This window comes from Scleropages formosus, chromosome 23 (assembly GCF_900964775.1).
Source record: "Scleropages formosus chromosome 23, fSclFor1.1, whole genome shotgun sequence".
Classification (NCBI taxonomy): Eukaryota; Metazoa; Chordata; class Actinopteri; order Osteoglossiformes; family Osteoglossidae; genus Scleropages; species Scleropages formosus.
Window position 1 is genome coordinate 5,362,478 of NC_041828.1, and position 19,368 is coordinate 5,381,845.

Sequence of the window (19,368 nt, forward strand, 5' to 3'; positions counted from 1 at the left end):
ACATAAAGCACCCTCCTGTTTAGTTTGTCCTCTCCAGGCTCATGTCCTTTTACTGCCCAGATCTCTTCTTTGGCTCCCTCTGCCTCTCCCCTTCGAGCTCCGTTTCTGCTGCTGCATCCAACCACTCAGCTTTTGATCTTCCATCCATCATTTTGCTCCAACACTCCCACCCTAGAGGTCTCTAGGGAACTTTACAATGTACAAGTCTGCAAGTTTTTTGTTCCGTTTTCCCAACTTGGAAAGTGTGTCATGCTGCCAAGACCTGGATTTTCCGCTAAAATGTTGCATTTGCAAGGATGGTCTGTTCCCCTCTTTACAGCCAAAGGAAGTGTTGCACGTGTGATCATGCAGTAGGTAACAAAAACTCACACAGTTGAAACAGTTACATGGTCTAAATAACGGCATCCCGGAGATTTTGGAGCATTTCAGCGGCACCGGGCTATAAGAACCTACACGCTATGTGTTCCAATGATGAATAAGCACGAGGTGGATAATTAATTGTCAGTGTTTCTCGACAACGCCTTAAAAAATATTATCCGTTGTCTCCCCCTGCTGGATAGACTTTGAATTACAGCGCAGTAATTAAAGCGTAAAAATTAAACTAAATGTCTAAACTCTTCCTTCTCTAAAATAACATTCTTTTAGGAATCCAACCTCGATGACCCAAGAGAAGCATTTGGCAGTTGCGGCTGAGCTGCTCACAAAAAAACCCTATACATGAAACACCTGAATGAAAGTACCTCTCTACCACTCGTCTTTTACACTGAAATGTACTGAATAATTAATCACAGTGAATTCTGAAGTGTAGGATAGATCAAAATATTTTGAAAGTGTTGTACATTGTAAACAAGTACAAATAATTGGTTCCTGGAAACTTTCGACCTCCAAACTAATTTATTCACACTGAGAAAAAAGTAACATCATTTATTCATGTACAGAAAAAAAAAGAATCAAGCCGTTTCAAATTAGCTTAAGCTGCTTGGTGGTTTAGAGCAGTAATGAGCTACCAGACAAAACTCCAAATTCAAAGTCATTTCATTCATGAACCCAAATAAAATTTTGCATTTTACAAAAAGCCACAATGATTGGAGAATTTGCCATAAAAATGATATTTGAAAAATGAACAGCTTAACAGGCCAATTTCAATACAGAAATAAACTGATGAACTGCAGCACTTTTCAGCCTGTATGCACTCTGTATCGAAGAAGCTGTAATGTGTTTCTTTTGGTCCTAAACTGCTTTATTTTATTAGTGAGGAAGAATGGCAGGTAACGTTAAAAAAAAAAATAAACAATCCTTCTCTGATAAACAATAAGGCAAGATTTGATCCTGCTCTGATATCTAACATCAGGCAAGGACATGTTCTTTTTTAAAAAAAAGAAACTCAGATGAACTAGAAAATTCCCTCTATACAACACAGCATGACAGCAAGAACACAAAAAACATACTAAAAACCATTTTGGAAAAAAGGCAACTTTACTGCCTAGTGAAAATATACACTGTCCTTTCCCACACTCCCACTGGATGGAGGACGTGTCTGTAGCGGACATGTAGCAAACAGCGGTCCGACTGAATCAGCGCCGCCTCCTGTCCGGGCTTCTGCTGCGTCTCCGACCACCTCTGTCAAAACAAGTTAAGAGTCTGTTTAAAACACCGACGTTTGACATTTCTAAATCTAAATGCCATCTGAAAAATTATGTTCAAGAACACAGCGGAAAAGCAACTTTCAGATACGGAAGGATCACTGACCCACAACCACAGCTTTCGAAAGTGGTTGATTTTATCCAGCCCGTTTGCCCTAGAAGGCTGAGATTACACCATTTGCTGCAGTACTGCTCACCTTCTCTTGCTTTTTGGCGGCCCCCTGACAAAGCACCAGTCCACACTGATTGGCTGGCCCATCAGGTCCTGACCGTTGAGGCCCTCCATAGCAGCCTGGGCCTCTTTGTAGGTCTCATACTCCACCAGTGCATATCCCTGCACAGAGAACGTGTGGTTCTTGAGAACTGCGACCACTAGAATGTCCAGTCAGTATCAACAGGCCAGTGTTACGCAAAAATTTTGTCATAGCTTTAGAACAACAACAGAAAGGTCACCTTAGTTCACACAAAGGAGTGCCACAACAGAACTCTACACTGTAGCAGCCTCAGATGTATAGTCATTTTCCAATTACTTGTAAAGTCATCAGTCTCTTGGGGATTAAAGTAGATCTAAATTTACATGCATGAAACATGACAACACTTCCCGCAGCAGCTAGAGGCACAAGTGGTGCAATACTGCCACCTTCCGTTGAAACACAGACACAGCAGTGTAGGCGAGGCCATTCAAGCTGGAGCCCAGAAACACCCGAACAAGTGCTGTCACTGTCCAAACCCCAGGTACCCTTCTCTCAGTCACCCGAAGGCATCACCTTGAGGTACCCCGTCCTCCGGTCCAGGTTCAAATGCAGGTTCTTGATCTCGCCAAACTCTGCAAACTTGTCATGAATATCTTCTTCTGTGGCTTCCTCGTGAACCCCGGTCACAAACAGGATCCAGCCCTCTACAGCTGAGAGGACAAGACGACAAATTAACGTAGTGAAAACTTTTCCTCACCAAGTTACCCACCTGTTAAGAGTAAAAAAGGAGCCTTATGAACAACTATCATTGTTCTTTAGCATGAAAGCAGATCTCTGGAAGGAGGAACCTTGATTACTCACTACTTCTGAGCAGCAGCCACACTTCAAAAATGAACACCATGAGAAATATTATGGTAATAACAAGATCTGTGCTATCAAGCTACTATTTCAGGAAGTACTTTTAAATTACTGGGAAATTTTATTTGATATGACTGAGACCAGCCAATCAGAGCACTGAACTCTGTACAAGAAAAATATTTGAATTTTTGAAATATACTTCTAACTGGGTGACTTAACTGAAAGTCCTTATATACAAGTTTATTATTTCATGGTAATTTTGACAATTTTTTCCTCACTGTAGGGCTTTGAAGATTTTCTCTTTTTAAAATCAGGAACTCATCAGATTGAACTACATAAATGTAATTACTCTATGCAAATAAGTGTGGTACACAGCCTAACACTAATTACAATTCAAAGCACTGTACATAAATCAGCACCCAGAAATCCCATGTGAGCACTTTGGCTTTTATCTTCACACCAGACGGCACTGATGCAACTTCTCCAAAAAGACTTCTCTACACTTCAGTGCAAAGGAAGCCGTTTTGAGGAAACGTGTTTGATCATTAGATCCATCGACAGCTCCGGAGGGACCAAACCGTACATCTCTGTGGGCCTGGCTCGTCTCCATCCTGCTCCACTGTGTCGTAGTCCTCCCGCACTCTCGATCTGGCACCTTCATCTGTTGGGGGGTTCAAGACCTTTAGATATATTATATTTTTTACATTTATATATGTAAACTGATGATGGGACAGCTGGCAACGTAGTGGATAGAAGTGCTGCCTTTGCATCAGGCTGCATACTTGATCTCTCCCTTTGGCTGTAGCACCCTTGAGCAAGGTACTTACCCTAAATTACTCCAGTAAAATTATCCAGCTGTATAAATGGATATTTAAGTAGATTTACAGTGTAAGTCACTTTGGAGAAAAACATCAGGTAAATGAATGAATGGAAAGTGATGATCAGCAAGCTCTAGAATTGAGAGAACCCCCGATGGTGTGGTAAAACTTACCAGATCCAAAACCTCGCCCTTTTCTCCGTTTTGCCTTTTCTTTCAACTTATGGATGCTCTCTGAAAACGAAAAAGTGGACAAAAAGTCAGCAAAACCCCCCCCACATCTGTGCACCCAGTCACCAGTGCTCTTCACTGTTTTCGTGCCTCATCACAAGAACAACCCAAACCTTTAAAAAGCATAACTCGATACATAAAAAGAGTCACTCCACCTACAAGCTGTAATTAAATTTAAAATAGTAAATAAACGCAGTTTTGCTTTGCGCTATTTTAGCTAGCCGTGCGCTAGCAGGAAAATAACGGAAAAAACTCCAAAAGCATCGAAATGTAGACGACGAAACCACATACTTATTTACATAATAAATTACTTATATTGATGGGTTATAATCTGGAGTGTAACCCATACAAGGAAAGGTTAGTAGTTAATAAAACACATCAACTCCATTCATACACTACTAGCAGCAGTGGCTAAGGAGCCGACAGGCCCAGACCACTGCGTGAGCTACGACACACAGCAAAGAGAATGACTGAAAAGCCCTTTTACTCTACAAACAGATCGCTCGACGCTTCAAACTACACACAGTTTCTTTATGTATGAAATTTTACCATCACCATCCTCATCCATAGGAAAATCTTCGCCCCCCGCTTCGTGTAAATCGAGCACGTCAGCCATGTTGTCCGCCTGTATCAACGAGAGTGTAGCAGGCTGCTCGAGCGAAAGGAATTGTGGGACACCGGAGATCCGCGTCGTGGCGCCAAAAAGGGAGGCGACGCGGGAAGGCGGCCATTTTGAGAAGGTCGAGTACACGCTTCAGAAGCATTAACGTGTCTCTTCATTGCAGAAAAAAAATCCATTTAACTGAAATATCAGTAATATATCTCCAAAACACTCTCAAAATAAATGAGGGAGTCAAGAAGTAACCAAAGATCCGACCATTTTGTTAACTGCTTTATTGTACTTTTCAAATCTAAGTATAAACTACTTTGAGTAAAAAAAGTTATACTTCAAAAATCATATAAAATGCATAAAACAAAAAATGTGGTACACGTAACTGTTTTGTATAAAGAGCTGTATCAGTCAGACATGCAGTTAAATCCATTACAAATCGCAGGGAGCGAAAGCTGAAGAATTCCATCGTCTTTTCTCAGCTTTTTAAAACAGACTTGGTCTGAACTTTGCAACGAAGCGCCGAACATGAGAGCGGTATCGATACATTTTTAATCAACCTTCACATTTGTAAAAAAGAAAACTGTCTTGTCTGATTATATGAAATAAAAAAAATTCCGCCAAAACTGTATCTAAATATACGAATATATCACAAAGAGAAGCAGCTTGATGTGGAAAGTTGGCAGAAAGAAAATGAGTACAGCCATTCAAGGCCAGTTTCTTAAAGAACCACTGCTGATACAAAACAAGAACACAAGATTGTTTCGTCAATTTTTTTCAAGAAGGCATTAAAACAACACTGAATATATATGTTGCGTTTTCAAAAAGCCTTCGCCCAGGTTGTTCTCTCCCAAACAAATCATTATGTATTGCACATAACGTCAATATGGCTTTTCTATCATATCGTATATATATTTATCACCAAAATCTGGAGACACTGGGACAATGTTGCTCTGTTTATTTGGACTGGGCAACACTGCCCAAAATATTTCCTCAAATTGCATCTAACCTCTGCAAATTGGCTTCAGGTTAGTCCTCCTAATATTGTAGTTCTCTAAGCTAAACGAAGAGCGACGGCATCTGTAAAAACTTCTAAAAAGTGTGACATTCTGTGCTTCGTGAAAAACTCGTGGCAAAGTCGGTGGTGATGTTACACGTCGAGTCAAACATCTGAGGACGGAAGTAGTAAAAATGCACACGTAAAAGCTTATTTAAAAATATAGAAAATGTCCCAATATCCTCCTGTAAACGGAATATTTTGACGCACATTTTTATATTTCATCCGCAGGCCCACCGCATGTCCCACAATCGTGACGTCGTGCCTGCGTGTGTGAATCTGCATCGGTTTCTGGCCACGCCGAAGAAGCACATTCGGCGGGAAGATTTCCTAACGTACTGAACAGTTATAGGGAAAGGCATCTGACAAAACATCCTGGATGTTGATGGATTATTCATCTAGAGGAATTAAACATGATTAATTTCAGTTCTAAATGGAAACCGATGCTGATTAGGAGCGACGCTTCACTCCGGGTGGGGGGGGGGTCACTGGGGATTAACCCGGCTGAGCTTGGTTCTGCAAACGTTTGGATCTCGTTTCAGATCTAAGGCAGGTGAATATTCAGAGACAGAGCACAGCATCTGAGGTACGCATTTAAAATGTGCATTAAAGTGTCCGCACTCCGAAAAAAACACTCGAATGCACAAACATCACAATCCGACAAGTAATCGAAATACATATTTCAAACGTATCTACTCGGCATGTGACAGGCTCAACCTGTTGAAGCGTCTTTTTGTTTTTTTTTTGGATCTGTCTGTGCCTACAGCGCTGTCCTGTACAATCATGAACGAAGGTGGGGGCGCGTCCTCGGCTCCTCCTCGGCTCCTCCCTCGGGCCCGGTCTAGCAGCCGGAGGGCAGGGTGGCGGCGTTGGCGTTGCCCAGCTGCCCCACGGCCAGCATCAGGATGTCCTTCTTCTCCTTGTAGAAGCGCAGCTCCCGGCCCGCCAGCCGCGCCTCCTCCAGCTCGCGCTCGGTGGCGGCCAGCTCCCGCGCGATGGTGCCCGCCACACTCTGCTCTCGGTTCACCCAGTCAGCCGCCATCTGAGTGCGCATGTCGTCATCCAGGGCTCGGTGGGAGTAGTGAGCCAGCACTTCCTAAGGAGCGAAGGACAAAAAAAAAAAAAAAAAAAAAGTACAACAGAAAACTTTTTGGCCCTTAATCTAGGAGAGGTTAAAAAAGGCAGCTGTACCGTAACTTTCTTCTTTAGACCCGACAGCCAACTCAGTATGAAATACTTTAAAACACTTTTTAGAATTGTGTATTACACTTGAAGACACATTAAAATTACAGTTACTGATAATTTATGGCTTATGTAAATGTCACTCGGGTAAACTGAGACATACGTTTAAAAAAAAAAAAAAAAAAAGACAAATTCCAAGCAATCGGAAATTTAAATTACTCCCAGAAATAAATTTTTCTAATTTAGTTTGAATGGTCTGCAAACAGTATACTTTGGGGGGGGTGGGCAGAGCAATATTCTCTCCTGGCTGCACACTCCTGTATGTTACTGATTTGAAAACACTCAATAGAAAGTAGACATCCAGTCAATATCCAGCACGACATGCATGCATATAACTCCTTATACAGTCATCAAATAAAAATACACATTAATAATTGTACACAACTATTAACAACAGATTCGATCAACTGTGCTAGCGGATCCGTAGAAGCTACGCTGCCAACGGAAAGCGGGCGATTCGGGAAGTTGCGTGTTAAGCGGCTCTAGAAAGACGACATGGTAGAAGGTGACCACTAGGGCTTCATGGCACCACGGACAAAAAACGAGGAAAAACAAACACCTTTTGCAATCAGTGGAAGCCAACAGTCAAGGTAGACCGGGTACGGCGGGAGGGGTTTCGGGTTTCCTGTGCGACTCCGAGCGCAAACCACGGTACAAGTCATTAGCCGCGCCGCAGAGCGCTCAGCCCCGATGGACTCCAGGAGCGGCCGGCCTCCCTGCGGCCAACCGCAGATGAAAGCCACGCGGTCGGATGAAAGAGAATGACTAATGAGCCGGGGAGGCCGCGAAGGAGGCTCGCCATCCTCCGTGTGAGAAACAGCATCGTAGAAAAACCAGTGAGAAAAATCCCGATTGCTGTGTCATTTACCCCGAGATGGAACCGCACATCATGTCAAGGAGACATCGGGGCATGTCGATAACAGTGATACAGCGCACACACACACACACACACACACACACACACACACACACACACAATTTGTACTTGAGACTTTTAATGTCATTAACATATCTCACACTCTTATCCACATGGGTGAAATGTAAAACACTCTAAGACCAGAACCACACACACACACACACACACACACACACACACACACACATTTTCAGAACTGCTTGTCCCAGACAGGGTCGCAGGGAACTGGAGCCTACCCAGTAACACAGGGCGTAAGGCCAGAGGGGGAGGGGACACACCCAGGACGGGACGCCAGTCCGTCGCAAGGCACCCCAAGCAGGACTCGAACCCCAGACCCACCGGAGAGCAGGACCCGGTCCAACCCACTGCGCCACTGCGCCCCCCTAGACCAGAACCAGATAATGGCAAAATGAAATATATTTACATTTATTTATTGAGCAGATGCTTTTTTCCAAAGCGACTTCCAGTGAACTCTATGTAGTGTTATGAGCCCACACACTTTATTCACCGCGGTGACTTACACTGCTAGATACACTACTTACACTGGGTCACTCATCCATAGATCAGTGGAACAGACTCCCTCTGTCACTCACACACTATGGGGGAACCTGAACAGCATGTATTTGGAATGTGGGAGGAAACCAGAGCACCCGAAGACTTCCACTGCTAGATACGCTACTTACAATGGGTCACTCATCCATAGACCAGTGGAACACACTCTCTCTGTTACTCGCACACTATGGGTGTATCACACACTAAATATAACATCATCATCCAGGAAGCAAGTGCCTTCACAAGCAGCGATGTGATGTATTTGTTCACTTATTTTGTTTATAATATAAAGTGCAGTCAGAGGCTCTACAATGAGCTGAAACACTTGTTCTGGAACGGTGGAATTAAGAGGAGATCCAGCTGCTGTCTCAACCATCCTCCCCATCTTTATGGGGAAGGTTCAGGAACGCAGAGGAGCTCCTTCTTCCACGGCCGAAGCAATGCAGGGCAATAAGCATTCCAGAGACGGCACGAAATTGCTTTTAAATTTTAAATGAACCTCATCTGTTTATAGTATAAGAATAAGAAAGGATGGAATCAAGGGCATTGTTTTAATAACTTTTTTGGACCCAACAATAGTGGGTTTGTATAATAAATGTCGAAATCCTTTCAAATAAATACAGAAAAAACATGACGTGACCTTAAAATATTGTAAAAATTGGCGACTCGTACTTTACTGTGAGCCTCTAAGGCCAGCGGAGCAAACAAGACGTGACAAACCAAAGCAACACGCACTTTGACACAAAATCAGCGGTAAACACTTTGCGAGACGGACGAGATTCCGTATACGTTGCCCCGCGAGAAGGAAGTCGGAGGGACGAGAACATAAACAGCGGGACACGGTCGTGATTGAATCAAACTGTTTCATGCAATGTGGTCTAGAACAATCTTTCAGCATGACACTACTCGCGAGCGCGAGCCAAACGCAGGCCGTTCCAAATCCGGCTCCATTAAATGCCGTTGCATCATGTCCAAAAGCTAGAAGTTCCAGCCCCGTGGAGGAAAAACAATATATTGTCTATTGACACATAACCCATTTTAAACGTGTACTATTTACTAATACTTTATGATGTCGATTTTTTTTTGCATTTTCCGTTCAGTTTTGTTGGATTAAACAAACTTTAGGTGTTAGTTTGTACTAAATATCAGTTTTTAGAAAAATATTCCACATTCTGGAAATTAGCAAATTTTGGCGAATTTTTGCACCACGTTTCAAGCACCGAATATTCCAGTACCTTTTAGGATCTGATGGTTTCTAGAATGTTCTGGTGCCTCCTAGAGTCTTCCAATGGCTGCAAGATTCTGTGGCTAAAACAGACACTCTAGAAGAACTAGCGGTATTTTTGTAATCAATAAACTTTAATCACGGAGTTGCGGTGGTGCAGTGGATCCTGCACTCCAGTGGGTCAGGGGTTCGAGTCCTGCTTGGGGTGCCTTGCGACGGACTGGCGTCCCGTCCTGGGTCTGTCCCCTCCCTCTCCACCCTTACGCCCTGTGTTGCCGGGTTAGGCTCCGACTCCCCACGACCCCATATAGGACAAGCGGTTCAGAGAGTGAGTGTGTGTGTGTGTGTAAACTTTAATCATAATCAACGCAAAAATGGACATAACTAAGAACTTTGAAAAATTCTGTTACATTGTGTTATAAACAAAATTTCCGCCCGCACAAAATAACAGCTTACAAAGGGACTACAGAACAATCCGAGCGTGTTTAGTTTTAGTCCGACAAATATTTATAAGCGCTACTATTTCTAAAGTTTCAGAATTTATGGTTACATCTTTAGTACTAATAGGGTTATTTTCCCTGCAGCAACAAGGAAATGAGAATAAACATCAAGCTTCTCTTTGAAATATTTAAAACGAAGCAGTATAGAAGGGTTTTTAAGAAAGCTGAACATGCCCCCGGTTCTGGTTTTGCAGAGCTCTTTCTTGAGAATAATCAGAATAATGCAAGGGGTCATTTCCCTCGCAGCTCCCGTAGCCTTAAATGGAGGTAAAAATCAGAGTCTTGCGGTCGGTGGTCCGATAACTTGTTTTGACATCGGTGTGACTGGCCGCTCCGGAGCGGGTTTTAAGACCCTCGTGCCGAGCCTTTCCCCACACTTTAATAGCTCGGCTGCTTGGAAGGCCCCCCCCCCCCCACCGGTGCGTGCCAGGAAACTATGAAGACGGGGGTCTGTGCTTTATCAGTTCCCAGCCCCCCCCCCTTTTTTTAGCAGTGCTGGACACCGGACAACGTGAGCACAGAGGAACTGAACCTGTCACTGCAGACCATGGACACCTCGTGGGTATGGGTCACACCCGCTTGTGCGATATAGTCTGTAGACACAGATAGTCTGGGCTAAAGTACGGAAGTTTGAGTACAGCCGGGCAAACTCGAAAATAGCTGTATGGGATGAACTGGACAGAAGAGCGAAAGCAAAGCAACCAAGAGGTCTCCTACATCTCAGGGCCCTGCTGCAGAGGGGCTGGGAAGACAAGGCACCTCCTTTCCTGTTCAAATTTGTTGACTGAGTAGAGAAGTATGTTTACATTTATTGATTTAGCTGACACTTTTCTCCAAAGTGACTTACAGTTTTAAAGCAACGACAATTATTTACCCATTTATACAGCTGGGTAATTTTACTCAAGCAATTTAGGATATGCACCTTGCTCAAAGGTACAGACCTGGAGGTGGGATTTGAACCTGCAACCTTTGGGTCCAAAGACAACAACTCTATCCACTATGCTACCAGCTGTCCAAGAACATGCAAGCAAACTAGTTTGCAGCAAGTGAACTCAAACTTCACACACGACAGCATAGTCTCCACTGAACGAAACTGGACCACAAGTAATTCTGCTGCTAGTATGCAGTCAAGATTCTTTTAGAATATAAATTTTGGCCCTTGGAAACGTCGGACCATGGATGTGACTTGTGGAAACTCTGGCAGTTACCGCAGTCCAAGGCGGTAACTCTATCCGAGGTTCTGGAGGTAGGCCTTACCTGGCGAGAGCACTGCCTCTCTCTCATTGCCTTCAGGCTCCCGTTCCAATGGAGCAACTGGAAGACCGTCATGAGCTCCTAGAAAAGATGAGCGATCCAGTTACAACGTTACATAGCCAACTGTACAGTGATTTACACAACTGGGTAATTTTACGCCAGGAGTTATTGCAGCAACTGGAAAGACTGCTCAGACAATGAAACACATCTCCATCGTAATGTTATTTCACAGATGTCCCATACAGCTTATTTCATACGACAAAGAAAAACTGGAATCCCAGAAAGAACCAAGATATACATTCAACGTGTGGGCCGAACATGCTGCTTTTAAACTCTTGGATGACAAACAATGAAGAAACAGGTGCCAAACATAGAATGCTGAGCGTGGGCCAGTTCCACATGCTGTCCTAGACAGTTTTTTCATTCAAGTCGCGTCCCGTTCCCGATATTCATATCTCATACACGGCTCTGACCGCCAACTTTCCGAAGCCGATTAAAACTCCCGTAACTTTTGCAAAAGATAAAGATGTCAGATTCAGATTCATAAATCTCAGCTCAGACGGTCATATTACGGGCTGGTATACCTTCCTTGCAGGGTAGTACCCTGGCATGTTGTGCATTGACATTCAAGCTACGATTTTTCGAAGGTATAAGTATTCTATGGTTATTTAAATTGTCTTACAAAGAATTTTTATATATTATTTGGTATATATTAAAAAAAATAACAGAATCTAACACTTCAATAAATGGAGGCGGATCCGTATAATGCAGGCTTCATTGATTGTAACTCAGTGACTTCGGAATTATGAACACATCAAGTTACGAATATCTTTCCAGTCCCAGTTGTGTTCGTAAGTTGAAGAGCCGAAGCGATCGATGTACACCGACTTTCACAAACGCCAAAAACGCACCTTCTACTGCTAAAACTTCCTTTTTAGGAGTAAAAGCTAACAGTTGTGCACACGGTTTAAGGCTCTATCCATATTTTGGCACAACGTAGTTGTTGCTGTCAGATGAAACTCCCCCATGTAAATCACAAGAAGTGGTCTGGCTCCCACCCATGACCTCAGCACCAGTGGATTTCTCCTCTTTCCTTCTTCTGCCTAAATGCAGCTTTGGAAGAGAATGGCTGAGCGCAGGCCCAGTGCAGGACTGAGCTCCTCTTCAACAGTAGAACGGTTTTATTTGTTCATTGTGATCCACAGTTGGGTCTCTGTGGTGGGAGTGCACCCATCTACCTGGAACTCCAGCATGGACTTGCCCTTGTTGGACTCCAGCATGAAGCGGAAGGCTCCGATGCCCGTGCTCGGATTGTCTGCCTCCTCCCTGTTACCCTACGAGCAGGAAAACAATCATTCTTCTCAACATCTCAACTGCTTCCAAAGGACAAGCTGAAATGAACGTGCCAGAGTTGGCTAAAGAGTCAGGCAACAATGTGTGGCGTTGCAGAGCCAGCTGGAGCGTGTGGTGCCGGGGTACTCACGTTGAAGGAGGCCAGCGCCTCGCTCACACTCTTCTCGATGAAGTCATCGGTGATGCGCCGCGAAGGATGCTCGTTGAAGACGGAGTTCATGAGTGCGATCTTTGCGGCACTGCGTCTTGCCTCCGCCTTCGTCGGACAGAACTGAAAGCGGCAGGCACCCACACACACACACACACACACACACACACAGATCCACCCAAGACGGGCTTCACGTCACTTACTTGCTTAGCAGATGTCATTTTAATACTTCACAAGTTCTTAGATCCATCAGTGATAGGGTTGGAATATCAGAGCAGGGTTGTAGTGGTCCAGAGTCTACACTAGAAACACAGGGTGTGAAGAGGAGTGACCCCCAGGACGGGACACCAGTCTATCACATGCCAGTCCTTACACACTGATATTAACCAAAGGAGCTGACATCCACTAGCAGCTGAATTACTGAACTTGTTTAGGTCTGCATCTTAGGATCCGAACCTATTGCGCACTGGCTTCGTGGGATCCATTACCCAAAAAAGGGACAGTTATCGAGGTGCACAGCTTTCTCCTTCCTCAGCATGTGAAATAGCCAGCAGCCAAAAAGGTTGGAGCGAACATGTAGAATATGACTTTCGGAAAGCCGGAGGAGACGATATGGCTCTGTAGTGCGCGGCTTGGGGGGGGGCTGGGGTTGGGGCTGCTTGTTGGCTGCGCTATTTCATGTCGACCTCTCAATGCTTCTCTCTAATCACTAGCAGATGAAAGGCCATATGAATTTCCAACCACACTGTACGGTACTGGCACGTCAGTTCGCCACACAGAAAAATCTAAATAAACCTGGTCCCCAAACATTCACATTTCTCTCTTCCCATATTCGCACTCACAGCAGGACTCAATCTAAAGGGGAGGGGGGGTGACCGCAGGATGGAAAAGATGCGTTCTCAAAACCACCTCCTGCATTCACACACCAAACACAGCTGAGGTCTGAAGAGGCAGCTTAGACACTCGATGGAGCCGCCACGGGTTGGGAGCAGCGAACGAAGCCCACGTCTCCGAGGCTGCTTGGGGACAAGGTCTGAATCAAAATCATCCACTTCCTTCGGGTCACTTCCTGTATCTGGTGAGATACGGGATGAGCGTGACAAGATGTGGAAGAGCTGCTCAATCTGTTTGCATGAGAAATAAGAAGGAAATTCACAATTCGTGCATGCAGTGGACCTACATCGTATGTTTGCGGCACAGGCTCCATACCACCAAAACCCAGCACTGGACAAGTGGTTATTGATAATGGATGGAGGTACGGTCACTGAAACTCATGCTATGGAGACCTAAGCAGCCTTAGCAAACCACATGCTGGTCAAGGAGATCCATCCATCCATCGTCAACAACCGCTTGTCCCGAGTGGGGCTGCAGCGAGTTGGGACTTTACTCGCCAAGGCAGGGCGCAGGGTCGAGGGGGGGAGGGGACGCTAGTTTGTTGCAGGGCACCCCAAGCAGGGGCTGAACCCCAGACCTGCCACACAGCGGGCACCGAGTGAACCTGCCGCACCACCATGGTGAAGAGATACCTTAATGCTGAGAGTAACAACTGTCTGCTGAGAGTAACAACTGTCTGCTCACTGGTGCCAGAGGAAGCGAAAGCTGAGTACATACTGTGGACTACCCTCCATGGGATGTCGCCGGGCCTCTCCACCAGTCTACTGACATCTACGTCCATTCCAAAGGACCGCAAATGGTTTCATACTTAAGAGAGTCCATTGAAGAAAACTCAGCATCGGAAGCTTCCACCATCCCAGGAAGACTCTAGTCATGGGCTGGTTCAGTCCAATTTTTTTTTCCCCATTTTGCTCTACATACAAAGGGCTTTTATTTAATTCTCTATGTGGTCAAACGGAGAGATGTCTCTCTGGAAGTGAGCGGCAGAATAATCATGAACTGGAAGACACAACTGGCTTAAACAATTCTTCATTTATTCCAAGGAAACCGCAAAGCTACACGATACTTTCCATGCAAACACGGTCGACTTGGACCCAACAATCAGAAACCAAGTTACATGTCTGTACAGATATGGGCTTTCAGGGACGAGACATGACTGCTGGTCTGTAGCGGGTCCGAAAAAAGGCTTTTCTTAAGGGACCCTGGAGAAGTGGGGGGTACGGAGTTATGGCAGCCCGGTGCTGCTGGATGTCGAGCGAGTAAGAAGGATGAGATCCGGACACAGCGGACACAACAAGAAGCCCAATGAACAGAACTTTGTCAGTTAGCAGAGAATATATCAAATTGGAGGAAAGATCCTCCATCCATCCAATATCAATAAACCACAAGGAGAACACGCAAAACTTCACACACACGCAGAGCTGGAGTCAAACCCACATCCAAACCCACAGGCCCGGAACGAAATTGAACTCTTCTGAATGAAATGTCACATCGACGGCCGCGCCTAAGCCAGCCAGCGGTGTTACATTAAGAGGTTTACATCTCGTTTTCTGCTTCCTGACAGCGTTTGAAACGTTAACATACTGGGGATCACATTTCCAGCCGGTTGGAAACGCAAACCGTGTTCGAGACTCGGAACGAGCAAAGGGGAAAAACCCTTGACAGACCTAATGCTCGCAAATGACATGTCTGCTCCGAACCATACACTTCCAACTGGTCAGACAGCTTAACATCTTACCTCAGTGGGAAACCACCGTCCACAACAGGGTCAGAAAATTCGGATTAGCAGCCTGCTTGAAGGTTCCCTCTAATCCCTTCTTTGTAATCTAGTCTAATCTCCGCAGCAGACAGTAAAGAGAAGCAGTTGTGAAAACCCACCGTGTGTAATATCGAGCCCTGTGGCACGTTTCCAGATGTGCTCAGCTCAAATGCAGCACAAATGTTATATATTTTCTCGCTTAATTTCACGTGGTGCTGTATAATAAAGCGGTGCAGAATTCCCCTCTGTAGCTCCTATTTGCTCTCCGCGGCTGATGACGGGGGTCCCTCCGTGAGCCTCTCCAACCACACCCTCCCCCTCCTCACACACGCGGGCTCTTCTCGGGGCTCTTTGACAATGACTTCCAGACGTAACCACATCCCCCCCGACTCGCGCCACAAAAGCGGCGGAATTGGGGCCGCCTTCGGAGGCGCGGCCCGCCATGCCGAAGCGGTCCGTACGGCGTCCTGCAGCCACCTGAAGCCCAACACCTCACTGAGCCACAACACCACCAACCCCCCTCAACACACACCCACCAGCATAAATGTACATGTTCTTGTGGAGCGGACTGACGTCTGATGATCTCACACCACTGTGACATCAGTTCATGTCCGAAAGCAACTCTACAGGAGCCAGTTTCTTTATTGGCTTCTCAACAGGCCATCGGATCAAAACCCTTTTTGCTACACATTGAGGTCTTTCTTCATACATTAAACTTAGAAATATTTCTCTCCGATATTGGAGAGTCAATGACAAGGCAAAGCTGTACGCAGTCCTTTGGAGCAGGTCAACGAACTGAAGCATGGCTACTTGTGGAGGCCTACAGGACAATCAAGACTTGAACTAGTTGTGAAAACTGAAAGCTTTACCCAAAATGTTGACTCTACCCACGATCAGGCTAGACACACAGGGCGTCCATTCAACGTGCTTAATATCAGGAAAAACCCTGAACTTCTACTTTTTGTACTGACGCGTAACCTTGACCAGCACTGACAGCAGAAGGTCCAGGATGAAGATCCAGAGGTGGACAGGACTGACCTGGAAGCTGCCGAAACAGCTGCCCCCGGGCAGGCTCACGTAGCACACGTAGGGCGGGTTGTTGGAGGGCACCATCTCGTAGACCACCAGGGCTCCGTTCCTCAGGTCGGCGCCCCGTGACTGCTTCATCTGCCAGAACTCCTGCAGGGCCTCCACCACGTTCACTGGGAACGGCAGCAAGGGACACATCGGGGGTGAGCTGCAGCGCCAATGGGCCGCAAAGACAACAGGCACGACGGGGAGGCGCGCACTGTGAGAATCAGGAAGGACTCCTGCGGACACGACAAGGAGCTGTCCGCCTGAAAGGGATGCCCTTCAGTTGCCACGGCGATGGGCTGAAAACAGAGACTGAGCAGTGTCACCGCTGCGCTGACTTGGAAACAAAGCCATGGGTTCCTTCCGATGGCAGGAATGTGAAGAAAACATGCTATTGTGGGTAATTCAACGGCACACATGACTGGCAAGGAGCCAACGACCCGTAGGGTCTCTTTGCGCTGGGCTTAAAATGCCTGAAGCCAGGCTGAGAGGTCTTTGGATGAATGAGGCATTGTTGGTCCCAAAGACACCGATGGGCCCGTCGGAGGCCCACGTCTATCAGGAACCAGGAGGACGGAGTGGCTTCGTACCCAGTCGGCAGCCGCAGTCTTGCAGGAAGCCCACTCTTGTACGTGAGACTTGAAACCCAAGCTCTTGAGAAAGGTCTTGCTCAACTGTATGTACCACAGTGCTTTAACCATATGAGCTCTTCTGCTGACACCCCCGATATAGCCATTAAATACCCCCAGTAACCCTGACGTGAAGTAATGGAAGCTATTCTCCTCCAAAGGTGGTAAAGCCGCCTGCTATTAATTTTTCAGTGCCTTAAGCAAGCTTTTATTTGCACCCCCACCCCCACCAACCTCCCGCACGCCGACTGTGTCGCTATATGACTTAAACCCAGAGCAAACCCTGCAGGAAAGTCAAACATCCCTGTGCTGCACAATAGTTCTGTTAAACGCTTTGAAAATCTTCTTGGGCGGGAATATTAATTCATGTAATTTCTTCGCAGCGAAGAGGCTTCAGAGCTCATCCGTAGTGAGGAACGAGGAATTTCTGGGCACAGGGAGGGACACGAAGGCAGGCCGAGACCAGGACGCCTGCTGCGGACGGTACAGCTCCTTCCCCTCAATGTAGCGAGAGCCAGTGTATCACTCCTTTGAAGTGCTTTGACACTTAAGCGTGGTGTTTAACCGAGGATTTCCCAAAATCATATTGTAAGAAGCTTTAAATATAAGATTAACTTCTGTTGTAATGTTCTTATATCTAAAACCAATTTGTTGGAAAGAATACATTTATGAGGATGGGTTCACGCCTTGGCTGAGGACACGGAGATGGTCCTTGATGGAGAAAAGCGACATTTTTCATAGCGGAACCTGGGAGGTTCCGGGCGACGTTAAGCCGTCCATGGTGACGCGTCTTATTTCGCTGTGATTTTTGGAGGGGTTCAAGTCAAGGTGTAATCCGAATGGCCCTGGAGAGGTAGGCTGCAGTCTTGCCGGCACTCGTCTCGTAGTTACAGGGCGCCAGCGAGAGCCGCAAAATGAGGGCCCGTCTCCTCGCCGTTTGTAAACAGCCTCCCCTGCAAACCTCACGGCGCCTGTTTACTCGGCCGGATAAACAGCAGGTCGGAACATCCCGGAACGGTGCAGCGAAGAGCTGCAATTTCCACAGGGATGCTGCACTGATGGGCGACGCGGGGCTGCGGTGTGACGCTGGGGTCGCTCCGGTCACCGTGCGATGATGGCTCTCACAGGGCCATCACCCCGAGAAACATTCAATTTTAAGGTGAAACAGGGGACCATGTTACACATAGTAAAACACGCAGTAAAGGTGGGAAATGGAAGCAGAAAGGTGCGAGCTTCCAGGACACAGACACACTGAGAGACTGACACACACTTTTGAGTCTCCAAATCTAAAAAGCTAGAGCTCCTCAAAGAAATGAAATCTAGCCGGGACATTACTCCTCAAAAGCACAGTAAAAGCAGGGTGAAGATGTCAAAGTGGAGTTTTGAGAAGGAAACAAAGTGTTAGTGCAGCGACACCAATTTGAATTTCCTGCGTTTTTTGTTTTATTCTACCACTTGCGACGTGGGAGCAGACGATCCTCGGGCGCAGACTGAGAGAGACGCGGTAAAAGTGGAAGTGCGGTAAAGTGTGGTGGAGCTGCGGAGGGAGGGAAGCGCGGCGCGGCGCGGCTCGGCTCGGCTCGGCTCGGTTCGGCTCGGCTCGGCTCGGCTCACCTCTGCCGTAGCCCTGCGTGTGCTTCGCGAAGCTCCGCACCACCGCCTCCACCGCCTCGCGCAGCACCGCCGGGTTCCCCGGACCGCAGAGCCCGATCGCGCCGCCGCCGCCGGAGCCGAGCCCCGCCGCCGCCCCCAGGCCGCCCATCCCCAGGCTGTGCAGCTGCAGCGGCGGAGGCGGCGGCGGCGGCCCCGAGGACGCGGACACGGACATGGACACGCAGGCCGGGGGCGGCTGGGGCGGCGCCGTGGGGACGGTGACCCCGGGCCGGAGCGACGAGCGCAGCGTCCCGGTGGAGGCAGCGCCGAAGCCGATGCCCGGCTGGAGCCGCTGCGGTCGGAGGGACTCCATTGTTCGGGAGAACCGGGGCAGAACCAGAAGCGGGAGCGGAGCGAAGTCCGGCGGCGAAACTGAGCAATACAAAGAAAGTTCCGAGGAATGAAACAATAAAACGGGACGCGACAAAAGAGCCCCGAGCTCGAGAGCAGCGGTAATTAAAAATAACGGGATTCTCCCGACAGTGGCTTAACGCAGCTGTCAGTCACGGCACGCTTCGCAGGGATTGGATGACGCGGCTGTCAATCAGAGCGAGGGGGCGGGATTTGAGCGTTCGCAGAGCTGTCTGAGCGCTCCGAGATTTAGTGACAGTAAAACTGTCTCTCGAAAGACACAGCAAGATACGCTGGAAATGCATTTAAATATTTAATAAAAGCCTATTAACTCTACTCACTTAATCAACACTTTCGATTGTTGTTCCTTAAAACTTAATTCCAGTAATTTGGCAATTCATGCGAATC

The 19,368-nt window shown here is 46.8% G+C and overlaps 2 protein-coding genes across 3 annotated transcripts; both read right to left on the minus strand.

Moving 5' to 3' along the window:
- Positions 1 to 879: 879 nt before the first annotated feature.
- LOC108930384 (RNA-binding protein 8A) lies at positions 880 to 4,412 on the minus strand. 2 transcript variants are annotated; one of them, XM_018745593.2, is made up of 6 exons: positions 4,293 to 4,412; positions 3,687 to 3,746; positions 3,279 to 3,356; positions 2,411 to 2,547; positions 1,841 to 1,977; positions 880 to 1,620 (listed from the first exon to the last, which is right to left on the minus strand). In XM_018745593.2, the coding sequence occupies exons 1-6, from the start codon at positions 4,357 to 4,359 to the stop codon at positions 1,575 to 1,577; spliced, it is 525 nt and encodes a 174-aa protein (XP_018601109.1). In that variant the 5' UTR covers positions 4,360 to 4,412; the 3' UTR covers positions 880 to 1,574. The 2 variants fall into 2 exon arrangements, with proteins under 2 accessions (XP_018601109.1, XP_018601110.1); XM_018745594.2 differs by having other exon boundaries at positions 4,299 to 4,411.
- An 897-nt stretch (positions 4,413 to 5,309) lies between these two features.
- On the minus strand, positions 5,310 to 19,368 carry lix1l (limb and CNS expressed 1 like). Its single transcript, XM_029248527.1, has 6 exons — positions 18,571 to 19,368; positions 16,292 to 16,455; positions 12,583 to 12,723; positions 12,338 to 12,433; positions 11,103 to 11,180; positions 5,310 to 6,506 (listed from the first exon to the last, which is right to left on the minus strand). The coding sequence occupies exons 1-6, from the start codon at positions 18,920 to 18,922 to the stop codon at positions 6,252 to 6,254; spliced, it is 1,086 nt and encodes a 361-aa protein (XP_029104360.1). The 5' UTR covers positions 18,923 to 19,368; the 3' UTR covers positions 5,310 to 6,251.